The following is a 12,939-nucleotide window of genomic DNA, read 5'->3' on the forward strand; positions in this document are numbered from 1 at the left end:
GTAACCATTGAAGTTTATTTTACAGTTCAATACTTCTTGTGAAAATCAACATTTAATTTTAAGTTCAAAATTTTGCTTATGTATTTACAGTGAATCTAATATTATAAGCATTTGGAATAATGGGAAAGGCATTCCAGTAGTAGAACACAAAGTAGAGAAAGTTTATGTTCCTGCTTTAATCTTTGGACAGCTTTTAACATCGAGTAATTATGATGATGATGAGAAAAAAGTTACAGGTAAAGTGTGAATGGAATTTTGATTGATAAGTATCATTTTTCTTAACATAAAATTTCTAAGTTCCTATTACTTAAAACCTCTCATGTAAGGAAACCTATAAAGTTTCATTGTGAGAAAATCCTTTTTAAAGTTAATATTTATTTTTTAAAAATCCATCAACTGTTTTGATTATATAATTTGAATTGCATCATCTTAAAAGTTGGATAATATGTAGACTTTTAGAATAAAATTGCTGGAATTCTGATTTAACTGACAGGTGAATTTTGATTTAGAGAAAATACCGTGGTTCCTGTTGGTTATTATATATGTACATGACCTTTAAATTTTTATTATTTTATTCTATGTGTATGGGTATTTTGCCTACATGTATGTCTGTGTACCATGTGTGTGCCTGGTCCAGTGAAAGCCAGAAGAGGGTGCCAACTCCTCTGGAATTGCAATTACAGATGGTTTATGAGCTTCTATATGGGTGCTGGGAATTGAACCCGAATATTTTTAACCACTGAGCTATCTATGTAGTCCTTTTCAGTCTTTGATAATAAAAAGACTTTAACTTCTTCCGTTAAGTGGATCAAGTGAAAAAAGACTGTTTGTAAGGTACTTTGGAAATATATTGCTTCCGCAGTAGGTTGGTAGCTTCTTTTAAGTCCAAGGCTCTGAGAAGTTGATATAAATGAAGTGACTTTGTGACAAGTTCAGATTTCATACTCACCTAGAGTTACTGTATCAGAAGACACTAAACTTATTTTTCTTAAATTATAAGAGTAACGAATCACAAATGCTTTAATGATACTATATTGTGTCTATATAGTATCTATCGTATTACTAAATACTATTATTTCTTTAATATAAAAAGCCCTAAACACAGGACTTATAGTAATTGAAAAACATGCAGTCAGTAATTGAAAAAAATGATACAGCAAATAAAATGTTTTATGCCAGACTTGCCCTATGAAAGGTTAGTTAATAAACTTCCTTTAAAATAACTTCAACTAAAATTTATATCTAATTTGTTTTACAGGGGGCCGTAATGGCTATGGTGCAAAACTTTGTAATATTTTTAGTACAAAGTTTACAGTAGAAACGGCTTGCAAAGAATACAAACATAGTTTTAAGCAGGTATGATAGTAATATGTTCATTTTTTCATTACTTTAAAAACATTTTATTGTTTGCTTAGATAATAGAAGTTTAAATACTTTTAAAAATTAAAAAATAAAAATTGGTTTGGTTTTTTTAAAGTATTAAACAAATTACCAAAGAGATACCAGAGTGCCTAGATTTTATATAGCTTTTCTGTTGTTCTCTTAAGGCAGGATGCTTTATTTAGCAGATGCAACCACTTAAACCATTCTTGAAAAGTTCCTTGCTGAGTTATGAAGTTTGTATTTAAGAAATGTTGGCAGGCCTTTGGAAAAGTATTTTGGATTTTACATAAGCTAATCAGATACACATGTTTGTTTACTTTTGTGAAAATCCTTGGGATTTTGAATGTGACATGCTTCACTGCCTTTGTCTGAAAGCCATGCCGCTTATTTTCATTACCAGCATGGAATAATTGTAATACTTATAATTTTTAACTTTAATATTCATCAGTTCTAAGGTGTTTTGTTGTAGTGAGGTTGGAAAATATACGTATTATAATAAATGAATGTTTTTGTGAGCTAAGTCAATGTGTTATGAAAGTTAGAAGCATTAAAGAAATACTTGCTTATATTTTCTCTTAGACATGGATGAATAATATGATGAAGACTTCTGAAGCCAAAATTAAACATTTTGATGGTGAAGATTATACATGTATAACATTCCAACCAGATCTAGCCAAGTTTAAGATGGAAAAACTTGATAAGGATATTGTGGCCCTCATGACTAGAAGAGCATATGATTTGGCTGGTTCATGTAAAGGGGTCAAGGTCATGTTTAATGGAAAGAAGTTGCCTGTAAGTGTCTTTTGTAAAATAATTTAAGTGTTATTTAGTAGACTGCAGATAGATGTATCTTGTTTTTAAATTCTTGTCTGATCTTATTTAACTGGTATATTTAAGTGATTATTTTAAAGTGATTATTGTTGTATTTGATCTATTAGCTGTCATCTTTCTAGTTAATTTCTATTTCTTGCATATCTCCTTTCCATCCATCTGTCCTGATCATTCAAAAAATAAATCTATTCTTTAATAAATAATAGATCATTTAATAGATAATAATATAGTGTTTTGAAAATCTTTTTAGTAATTTCCATAGGGTTTATGGTAAACATTTAATATTTCACATATAGCTAAAGGAATTTATAAGTCCATAATCGCAGGCCATCTCATCCATTCCTTGTGTCATTGTCACTAGACATTTTTCCCCCCAAGAGATTATTTTTTTATTAGTTCAAATTAGAAGCAAGGTTGCTTCACATGTCAATCCCTTCTCCCTCTCTCTGCCCTTCCCCCCCCTACCTTATGTCCCTCCTCTGCTCCCCAGGGAGGGTAAGGCCCTCCATAGGGGGTTCCCATAGTCAGTCATATCATCCTAGGTAGGACCTAGGCCCTCCTCCATGTGTCCAGGCTGAGAGAGCATCGCTTCATGTGGGATGGGCTCCCAAAGTCCCTTCTTATACCAGGGTTAAATCCTGATCCACTACCAGGGGCCCATAGAGAGCCGGGGCCTCCTCATTGACATCCACGTTGAGGGGTCTGGATCAGTCTGGGGTCCATGCGCTCCCCCTTGTTCAGGTCAGCTTTTTCTGTGGGTCTCACCAGCCTTGTCCCGACCTCTTTGCTCTTCACTCCTCCCTCTCTGCAACTGGGTTCCAGAGTTCAGTTCAGCGTTTCATTGTGGGAGTCTGCCTCTGCTTCCATTAACCACTGGATGAGGGCTCTAGGATGGCATATAAGATAGTCATCAGTATCATTATAGGGGAAGGGCTTTTAGGGTAGTCTCTCCACCATTGCCTAGATTGTCAGTTGGTGTCATCCTTGTAGATCTCTGGAAATCTCCCTAGTGCCAGATCTCTCCTCGAACCTATAATGGCTCCCTTTGGTATCTCTTATCCTGCTCTCCTCTATTCTTCCCCCGACTCAACCTTCCTGCTTCTCCCTTTCCTCCTCTCTTCTCCTCTTCTCCTCCTCACATTCTCCCAGCTCCCTCTCCCCTACCCTCATGCTCCCAATTAGCTCAGGGGATCCTGCCCTTTTCCCTTCTCCGGGTTCCATGCATTCTTCTCAGTCCTTCTTGTTTCCTAGTTCCTTTGGTGATAAGGATTGTAGGCTGGTAATCCTTTGCTCTATGTCTAAAATTCATATATGAGTGAGTACATACCATGTTTATCTTTTTGTGACTTGGTTACCTCACTCAGGATTGTTTCTTCTAGTTCTGTCCATTTGCTTTCGAATTTCAAGATTCCATTGCTTTTTCCTGCTGAGTAATTGTGTAAATGTACCACATTTTCTCTATCTATTCTTCAGTTGAGGGGCATCTAGGTTGCTTCCAGGTTCTGGCTATTACAAACAACACTGCTCTGAACATAGTTGAACAGATGTCCTTGTTGTATGAATGTCACTAGACATATGTATGTTTGTACATGTACAATGCTATGAATTTGAAGGTCAGAGGATCATCTCAACTTTTGGTCCTCACCTTCCAACTTTTTTGACACATTTTCTTTGTTGTTCCCACCACTGCACTGTGCTGTGAAGCCAGGCTCATTGGTCATCATTTTCATGGGATTCTCTTGCCTCTGACCCAATTTTGTTGTAGGAACATTGGGATTGCAGATGTGTCTTGCTGTGCCTGGCTTTATATTGGTTCTGGGGATTTTTGACTCAGGTCCTCATGTTTTCACTGCAAGTGCTTTACTCACTGAACTATCTCCTAAGCCCAAGACATTTCACTTTATTTATATAGGTTGTAAACAACATATGGCAAAGAAATGGAGACAGAAGAAATATATTAGTATAGCTCTCAGTTCTGAGATGTATACACACACACACGCATGCACGCACGCACGCACACACGCACATTTTTGGAAGGCTTGATGCGGCTCCTAGAGGGAAAACTTGCTGGGATATGTACCCTTTCCTCTAACTATAGCCCCTAGGAATGTCCCATGCTTGCATTCCTCCGATAGTGATTGGTTAAAACATCTAGTGTGAGGTTTTTACTATTTTATTAAATGTCTGCTTTAGTTAAGCAAATACTGAGATTCTGTGGTTTTCTTCAGCATGTGTCTCTTTCTCTCCAGACTTCAGAATGACAGTTATTTCAGTCTTGGTTCTTTGCTGTAATATATTTGGTTAGCTGTTTTCCAGAAGGACAGAGATGTCTTTTACTTTAATTTTTCTCATATCTGAATTCACACCAGAAGGTAACGTTTGTCACTTTAAAGAATTAGTTTTAGGAAATACTTTACAATAATTTACCTAAATAGCCATCTTTTCTCATCTTCTTCAAGTATACACACAAATGAATGCTCTGCAAACAGGGGTCAAGAAGGGAATGCTTGATAGCTTGCATCTTGGATAAAAACTGCTGTAAATGAGAACAGAAGTGAGAAGTAATTAATGGCATGTATTTATACTGTTGACCTATGAATGACTCTTCATTGTTTTATAAATTAATAGGTAAATGGATTTCGCAGCTATGTAGACCTTTATGTAAAAGACAAATTAGATGAAACTGGAGTAGCCCTCAAAGTTATTCATGAACTTGCAAATGAAAGATGGGATGTTTGTCTCACCTTGAGTGAGAAAGGGTTCCAGCAGATCAGCTTTGTGAATAGTATTGCAACCACAAAAGTAAGTACCCAGATTCAATTCTTAGTTTCCAAGTCATTGGTAAAACAGTACTTTAAATAATGAAATAAACAAAAATAATAAAAATGTCTGAATTTGTTATGTTAAAATTGACTCATGAAAATGAAAATTAATTGTATCAAATAGCTGTATTAAGTGTTTAAATATACATTGAGAGCCCATTCCCTATGGAGGGATACTATTGCAGCCCAGATACAGCAAGGAGAGTCTAGACCCTCCCCCAAACAATATGACAGACTTTGAAGGTCCTTAGTAGAGGGCCTCCCTATCCCTGGAGAGGAGTCGGGGAGTGGGTTGGGGTGGGTTGGGTGGAGAACATGGGAGAAGGAGAAGGTGAGGGAATGGGGGGATGGATATGTAAATATGAGTAATTAAAAATAAAAAACCCCAAAAATATATACATTAAGAAGTTAATATGCTTAGTGCTTATTATTGAACATATTTTATGAAATTTAGGTTGAAAAGATGTGTTATTTTGTTTTCTGAATTTAGAGTATGATAGAGAATAATAGGAAATAAGCTTTTTGAGGGGTCAGGTTGTAGAACATGTTATTTGCTATTCTAATGAGCTTGAACCCTCTTCTGTAGGCTTTTGATTTCAAAATTAAATAAAATCCATCTTACCTAAAACGATTTATTGGCTGTGGGTGTAGCCTAGTGGTAGAGCAAGTACCTAGCATGTTAGAGACTCTGACTTCAATCCACAGGTCTGAAAAAAAAAAAAAAAAAAACACGAGTAAATGAATGAATAAATAAGTTAAAGGGATTATTCACTGATGATTGTGGCTTTGTTTCCTGTCTTCAAATACTATTCTATCTCTCTATACCTCATTTCTAAGTTCTAGAGAGAGGAAATGTATTAAGCCAAATCACCATCTTTTGGTCAGGATATGTTTTCCTCGAAGGACCACCCAGCCAGTAATTGCTGACATCTTATTGATTGGAACTGAGACACATGGTTTGTGTGTCTTTTTAAATACTAGGAGGAAGTAGCATACTCTTGTATACAACAAAAAACATCCAAACAGAAACCCTAATCAGTTGTGTTCAGATATATCCAGGTTAAATATGCTGTAGTGTTGGGGAAGAGGGTGCTATTCCTGAAGAAGATTAGGAAGCTACATGAACTTCTTTTTCCTGTACCTTGTCCTGTATGTGTTGTCCATTTGACTTTTCATGAGTTCTCTTTGTTGTTGTTACTAAGGTTTTTTTATTGAAAATGTATTTTTTCTTATATGATATTTTGATTACAGTTTCCTCTCCCCAACTCTTTCCAGATCCTCCTACCTCCCCACTAATCCACATCTTTTTCTTTCTCTCATTAGAAAACAGACATCTTAAAATAACAATAAAATGTAAAATAAGAATGAATAGACTGGAATAGGATAAAACAAACAGAAGACAAAAGCCAATGGGGAAAAAAAAAGAAACACATATAGATGTAGAGACACACTCATTCACCCACAGAAACCTCATAAAAACATAAAATTGGAAACCATTAAATATATGTAAAAAGGCCTGTAAGACAAAAATAAAAAAGAAGAACCTTCAAAAATGCCATTGAGTTCATTTTGTGTTGGCCCTCTTTTCCTGGGCATGGAGCCTGCCTTAAGAGTGGTTTATATACATAGTGAGACTCTCTTGGGGAAAACTGTCTTTTTATTAATAATAAACTATTAAAGGACAGTGAAATATGTTCCTGAGTTCTATGAAACATCTTATCCAATTGTCAGATCTGAGTGGGGCATGGGATTCCCCTGGCTATACAGATGGATAGGTAGCTTGGGGGAATTTGAAAATCATAGGCAGTCCTGAGGGACTGGGCCATTAATCAATGTGTGGTGTCTGTGCCACTTCTGAGTATTGTTGTCAGTTACATTGTTGACCATTCAGTGGGGGCTCAGATAATCAGAACTAGATCTGGTATTAGATGTGGAATGAGGAAAAGATTATAGAAGATAGTTTAATGACACTATGACCTAAAACATCTTTTTAAATCCTCACTATCATTTTCAGACTCATACTCCTTAAGAAAATAGTTACACTGAGACTACCAAGTTGTTGGATCCTGTAGCTATAGAAGATTTTGTATTCTGTACTTTTCCCTCTGCAGGGTGGACGGCATGTGGATTATGTAGTAGATCAAGTTGTTGGTAAACTGATCGAAGTAGTTAAGAAAAAGAACAAAGCTGGTGTATCAGTGAAGCCATTTCAAGTAAGTGATACTCTGTATGTTCTGCTGAGTTATCACATTACACCTGCTTTGATATTGACCATTTTTGTTGTGTTTTCTACAGGTTAAAAACCATATATGGGTTTTTATTAATTGTCTTATTGAGAATCCAACCTTTGATTCTCAAACTAAGGAAAACATGACTCTGCAGCCCAAAAGTTTTGGGTCCAAATGCCAACTGTCAGAAAAATTTTTTAAAGCAGTAAGTATTATTTTCCCAGAGTTATTAGGAACTGAGTAAGTAGTATTTTTTTTATTTATTTGTGACTAAATTCTCTTCTATCATCATAACTATAGGTTAGGCATTCTTAAACTATGAGCTAATATACTTCATTCTTCTAATTTTAAAAGTGTGGACCACATTGTTTCATTAAACTATTGTTTTGTCAAGCATGAAAATACAGAATTACATTGCTAAGTGTGTTAGCTTCGTGTTGACCATTGCAAAGATCCAGCTTCCCACTGACAAATATGCAGAGCCTCACAGTCTGTTTTCATCTTTCTACTCATTTGTTTAATTTATTCTGCCACATGCACACACACATATGTATGTATGCCCTTTATATCTATATAACATATATCATGCATTTGATATCTTATACAAAATGTAGTATTTTGTACTACATTTGTAGTAATGTAATTTCTACATTACTACAAATTGCATTTGAATTTGTGTATATTTTGGCTTTTTAAATTTTTTCTAAAATGATGTTACAAGTAAATAATAAATCTTGGATTTGTAACTGGATTTCATAGTCTCTCTTGGCTCTTTGTAATCTGTTGTACCACCAGTTAAACATTTGCTAGTTATCTGTGAGGTGCCTTTAAAGTTGCTTGGCAGTGGGAATGTAATCATGTAATCAACTAGCCAAAGTTGTTTTTATTGTAAGCCCCCTCCCCCCTACACCTTTGGAACTGTATAGTGTGGTGGGGGAATACAGTACAGTTGCCATGGAGAATCTATTTGTTAAATCCCAATATTAGGTTTTCAAAAGCAGTGTCTAAGAAACAAAAGCAGATTTCCTTTTTAGGTTCTAGCTTTGAAGCCTGTAAAATACTCATAATGTATTCTGAGCTCAAATTACACTGTAAGTTTCTGTCATTATAACAGTTGCTCTTATAGAGTGTTTTGGTTGTATATACTATATTGTTTAATTTAAGAGAGTAGCCTTGATTTGGCACAGGTTATTGATTCTTCTTTTTTTTTTTTTCTTTTCATTAAACTGACTAGAAAACTATTTCACATGCATGAAACCACATCACTAAGGGTGGTTAAAAGAAAAAAGCTTTTAAGACTTGTAACCGAAGATGCTTAGCTTTTTTAAGGAAACAGGTTGTCATCACACACAATTCATTGCAAATTATACAGTGTATGGATGAAGTCATTGTTAACAGAATGAAGCCTGTGCATGAGTTTCTGAGTTATCCTAATGTCATTTCCATAGCACTTTTTTTCCTCATAGGATTTTAGCATTTAATTGGCAGATACTGGAGATGTCAATGTCTGAATTTGCCAATTAGTAAATTAATGGGTGATTAAACCTTTATGATGTTAACTTGTAGTAGGAGCCTTACTATAAGAGCCTTAAATGTTCTTCATGAAGTTTACTATAACAGGATTTTTCTCATGTTTGTTTTTCAATACAGTAGGTTATTGCCTGAGTTAGTTTTACTAAACTAGCTATAATACAGTTTTACTGTCTTTGAGTAAAATTTACTAGAATGTATTATCATCATCATTATAATTTTGTCTCCAAACTGCCTGGATTCTAGTTGTCATAGGCAGTTTTATAAATTTTAGGTGAACTTATGAATTTCCAGCTTATTTTCTACACTACTGACCTTTGATTTATTTATTTTTTTTAAGGCCTCTAATTGTGGCATTGTAGAAAGCATATTGAACTGGGTGAAATTTAAGGCTCAGACTCAGCTGAATAAGAAGTGTTCATCAGTAAAGTACAGTAAGATCAAAGGCATTCCCAAACTGGATGATGCCAATGATGCTGGTAAGAGTCAAACCAATTTTAAAAATATATAGTTTAACCTTTAATTTATTCAGTTATTTTCTATTCATAGTATAATTGAAATTGCTTCATATGGGGCTGAGGTTGACTTAGTGGGTAAGAGTCCTAGTAGTACAGCATGAGAACCTAAGTTTTAATCTCCAGCATGCATGTACAAAGCTGGGCATGGTTGTATATGCCTTTAACCCCAGCACTATAGGATGGGGCTGGGTATGGATGCAAGTTGATCCTGAGAGCTTGCTGGCCAATCAGCCTAGCTGAAATAGTAAGCTTCTGGTTCAGTGAAAGATTCTGTCTCGAGGTTGTTAATAAGGTGAAGAGCAATAGAGGACAACAACTATTTTCCTGCTGTGGCCTTCTCATAAGGACATATGCATTATACATACATAGAGAGAAAAAAGGAAGGATGGATGGAAGGGAGAAATTGCTTTATGTACTATTATTACTATTTTAAGAGGTTGGGAATTAAATACAATGTATTTACAGTTTAATCTTCATTAGGCATAATATAAGGTGACTCCTAGTCTTCCATTATCATTGTTGTGATAATTTTTCTGGCTACATTTTTCTCATCAGTAAAATAAGGAACTTAAAATATACATAATTTGAAAATATTTTCCAGGTGGCAAACATTCCCTGGAGTGTACATTGATATTAACAGAGGGAGACTCTGCCAAATCGCTAGCTGTATCTGGATTAGGTGTGATTGGCAGGGACAGATACGGAGTCTTCCCACTGAGGGGTAAAATTCTCAATGTTCGAGAAGCGTCTCATAAACAGGTTTGTATACATCTCACAGGTATTCATGACATTTCTAACATATTACTAAAACTGAATTTTCAAATGCAGATTAAGACTCACTTTTTAAATACTATAATAATTTTAAACGCTTTCAATGTTTTCATTTTTTATAGATTATGGAAAATGCGGAAATAAACAATATTATTAAAATAGTTGGTTTACAGTATAAGAAAAGTTATGATGATGCAGAATCTTTGAAAACCTTACGTTATGGAAAGATTATGATTATGACTGATCAGGTTGGTCTGAAAATTGTTACATATTTGCAGTTTATATCTTCAAATTGTCGTATGTATGTATGTATGTATGTATGTATGTATGTATGTATGTATGTATATGCACACACTCATGCTGGACCTGGAGCAAATGTTTTATCGCATCCCTAACCCTTAGATTGCCTCTTAGTAATTGTCTCAGGAAATAGCATAGTTGAAAGTGATTGTGTGCATGAAGTTCATTTTATATTATTTAATTTGGGGAGAGGTATTAACCTAATTGGTTATTTAAAAAATATTCTTCAATGCAGTATGTTTGAAAAGAACGGGACACAGTGTTGTATCACAGTGGCTAAGCCTATGTGGAAATAGGAATGAAATGGTGCCATTTGTAAGTGAGAAACAGTGACCTAGTAGGTTAATGGTCACTATTGGCACATGTTGACCTAAGTTGGAGTGCACAAATCCCAAGAGGACTTTAAAATAGCCATACACAAAACCCAGGAGGACTTTAAAATAACCATAATCAAGAAAGACTAAAATATTGAAAAGGAAGAACTTTATATGTAACCAACATTGTCTCTTAAAATGTAAAAGCATTTGTGGAGAAATTCAACAGAAAAAGCTGCAGTATAGTTTTAAACAGATTTTTTTCAGCTTTTTTGTCACAAGAAGACATGTAGATACTCAACAGACTTCCTCTTCCATTGCCTAGTGAAGTGAGGTTATAACCATGTTTGAAATTTTCCACCAGTAAACATTCTGTAATCTGTACACCATATAACATATATATATTGATAACATATATATTATGTATGGACAGGTAGATTCAGTGTATTATTAATTATACTTGTATTTTAAATGACAATTCTTTTATAGTCATCTAATCTATACTGTTTAAAAAATGCTTACCTACAATTTGAATGGAATTTTGTCTTGGCTTCACTCATAATATTTAAAATTTGTTTAAAAGTACTTACATTTTATAAAATTATAGGAACTTTTACTTTACTTTTATTTAGGATCAAGATGGTTCTCACATCAAAGGCCTTCTAATCAATTTTATTCATCACAATTGGCCATCACTTCTGAAGCATGGTTTTCTTGAAGAATTCATTACTCCCATTGTAAAGGTATTGCTTGCATTGTTTTAATTTTGCAGGGTTTTTGTAAGTGTTGGTGAAAGAACTAATTTCTTTTTCTTTTTCTTTTTTTTAAATTAATTTAAGGCAAGCAAAAATAAGCAGGAACTTTCCTTTTATAGTATTCCTGAATTTGATGAATGGAAAAAACATATAGAAAACCAGAAAGCCTGGAAAATAAAATACTACAAAGGTTTGTATTTAATTTTTATGAAATGACTGCTTATGTAATCTATTTTTATGATTAAAAATACCTTGAAAGTTGGTCTTTTAGATTTTAAAACTAGCAGTTTATTTTGACTGAATTTTTTTCATAGAAAATTGTGTAAGAAAAAATTTGAATTTCTACAAATAATGAAGCTATAGAATTTCCTCTTAGTGCTTAAGTTTTATCACAGGTACACACCCACATCCACAAATTGTCTAAGAATGGGACTGCTTATGCATTTTAACAATCACTATTTTCATGACCATTTAGCCTTTCTTAGCACCCCATGTTAATTTGAAATCACTTCTAGACAGTATTTCAGCTGTCTCTATTTTAATATGCATCTAAACAAGTATCCATATTCTTTAACATACTTAAAAATCCAAACAATGGCTGGGCGTTGGTGGCACACCCCTTTAATCCCAGCACTCGGACGCAGAGACAGGCGGATCTCTGTGAGTTCGAGACCAGCCTGGTCTCCAGAGCAAGTGCCAGGATGGGCTCCAGAGCTACACAGAGAAACCCTGTCTCGAAAAACCAAAATAAATAAATAAATAAATAAATATCCAAACAATGTTAAAATTCCTCATGACTACATTAATATATTTCATATCTAATAGTCTAAGTCAAGATCCAAATAGTTAATATCTGGTTAATGGATCTCTTAAATTTCTGAATGTAATCTTTTCATATTTCATGCATGTTTCCCTTTTCATATTTTCTCGTTTTAATTCATTAAGGAATTTTTAAGTTTTGTGAAATGACTTCATATATAATTTGTATAAATTTGTTTGTTCTGTGTAAATTTCCCACATCTTAAATTTTTCCCTTTGTGCTCTTTTAGTTTCATTTTAATATGTAGTAAGTTCTTTTCTGCTTATTTTCCATTACCTGATATTTAAATCAGAATGTGGTCATATTGGAGTTAGACTTGTTTGTGAGAAACAATTGTTTATATGTAACATTGTTTATTTAAGTCAGGAGGCATATATTTGGTTTGTCTGTCTTAAGCTTGATTAATTAGTACCAACTTAATAAGCTTTTCTTTTGATGGTTTTGAATAGTCATTGTTACTTGTGACCCTGTTTTATATTAAATCATATAGGATTGGGTACCAGTACAGCTAAAGAAGCAAAGGAATATTTTGCTGATATGGAAAGGCATCGTATTTTGTTTAGATATGCTGGTCCTGAAGATGATGCTGCCATTACCTTGGTAAATATGCTGTTAATAAAAGAAAATTTATTTTAGCTACTCCCTGCCTACTGTATGTTTTCTTCCA

At 34.2% G+C, this 12,939-nt stretch overlaps 1 protein-coding gene across 1 annotated transcript in view; it reads left to right on the forward strand.

The window, feature by feature from the left end:
- The window catches only part of Top2b (DNA topoisomerase II beta), a 61,942-nt gene that overhangs the window by 22,469 nt on the left and 26,534 nt on the right, over positions 1 to 12,939 (forward strand). Inside the window, exons 5-16 of the mRNA XM_027389382.2 lie at positions 91 to 236; positions 1,259 to 1,356; positions 1,963 to 2,175; positions 4,843 to 5,016; positions 7,148 to 7,249; positions 7,332 to 7,469; positions 9,135 to 9,273; positions 9,914 to 10,071; positions 10,206 to 10,331; positions 11,330 to 11,440; positions 11,537 to 11,642; positions 12,763 to 12,872. Coding sequence (XP_027245183.1) covers positions 91 to 236; positions 1,259 to 1,356; positions 1,963 to 2,175; positions 4,843 to 5,016; positions 7,148 to 7,249; positions 7,332 to 7,469; positions 9,135 to 9,273; positions 9,914 to 10,071; positions 10,206 to 10,331; positions 11,330 to 11,440; positions 11,537 to 11,642; positions 12,763 to 12,872 — 1,621 coding nt within the window. The remainder of the gene's footprint in view (positions 1 to 90; positions 237 to 1,258; positions 1,357 to 1,962; positions 2,176 to 4,842; positions 5,017 to 7,147; positions 7,250 to 7,331; positions 7,470 to 9,134; positions 9,274 to 9,913; positions 10,072 to 10,205; positions 10,332 to 11,329; positions 11,441 to 11,536; positions 11,643 to 12,762; positions 12,873 to 12,939) is intronic.

This window comes from Cricetulus griseus, assembly GCF_003668045.3.
Source record: "Cricetulus griseus strain 17A/GY chromosome 1 unlocalized genomic scaffold, alternate assembly CriGri-PICRH-1.0 chr1_1, whole genome shotgun sequence".
Classification (NCBI taxonomy): Eukaryota; Metazoa; Chordata; class Mammalia; order Rodentia; family Cricetidae; genus Cricetulus; species Cricetulus griseus.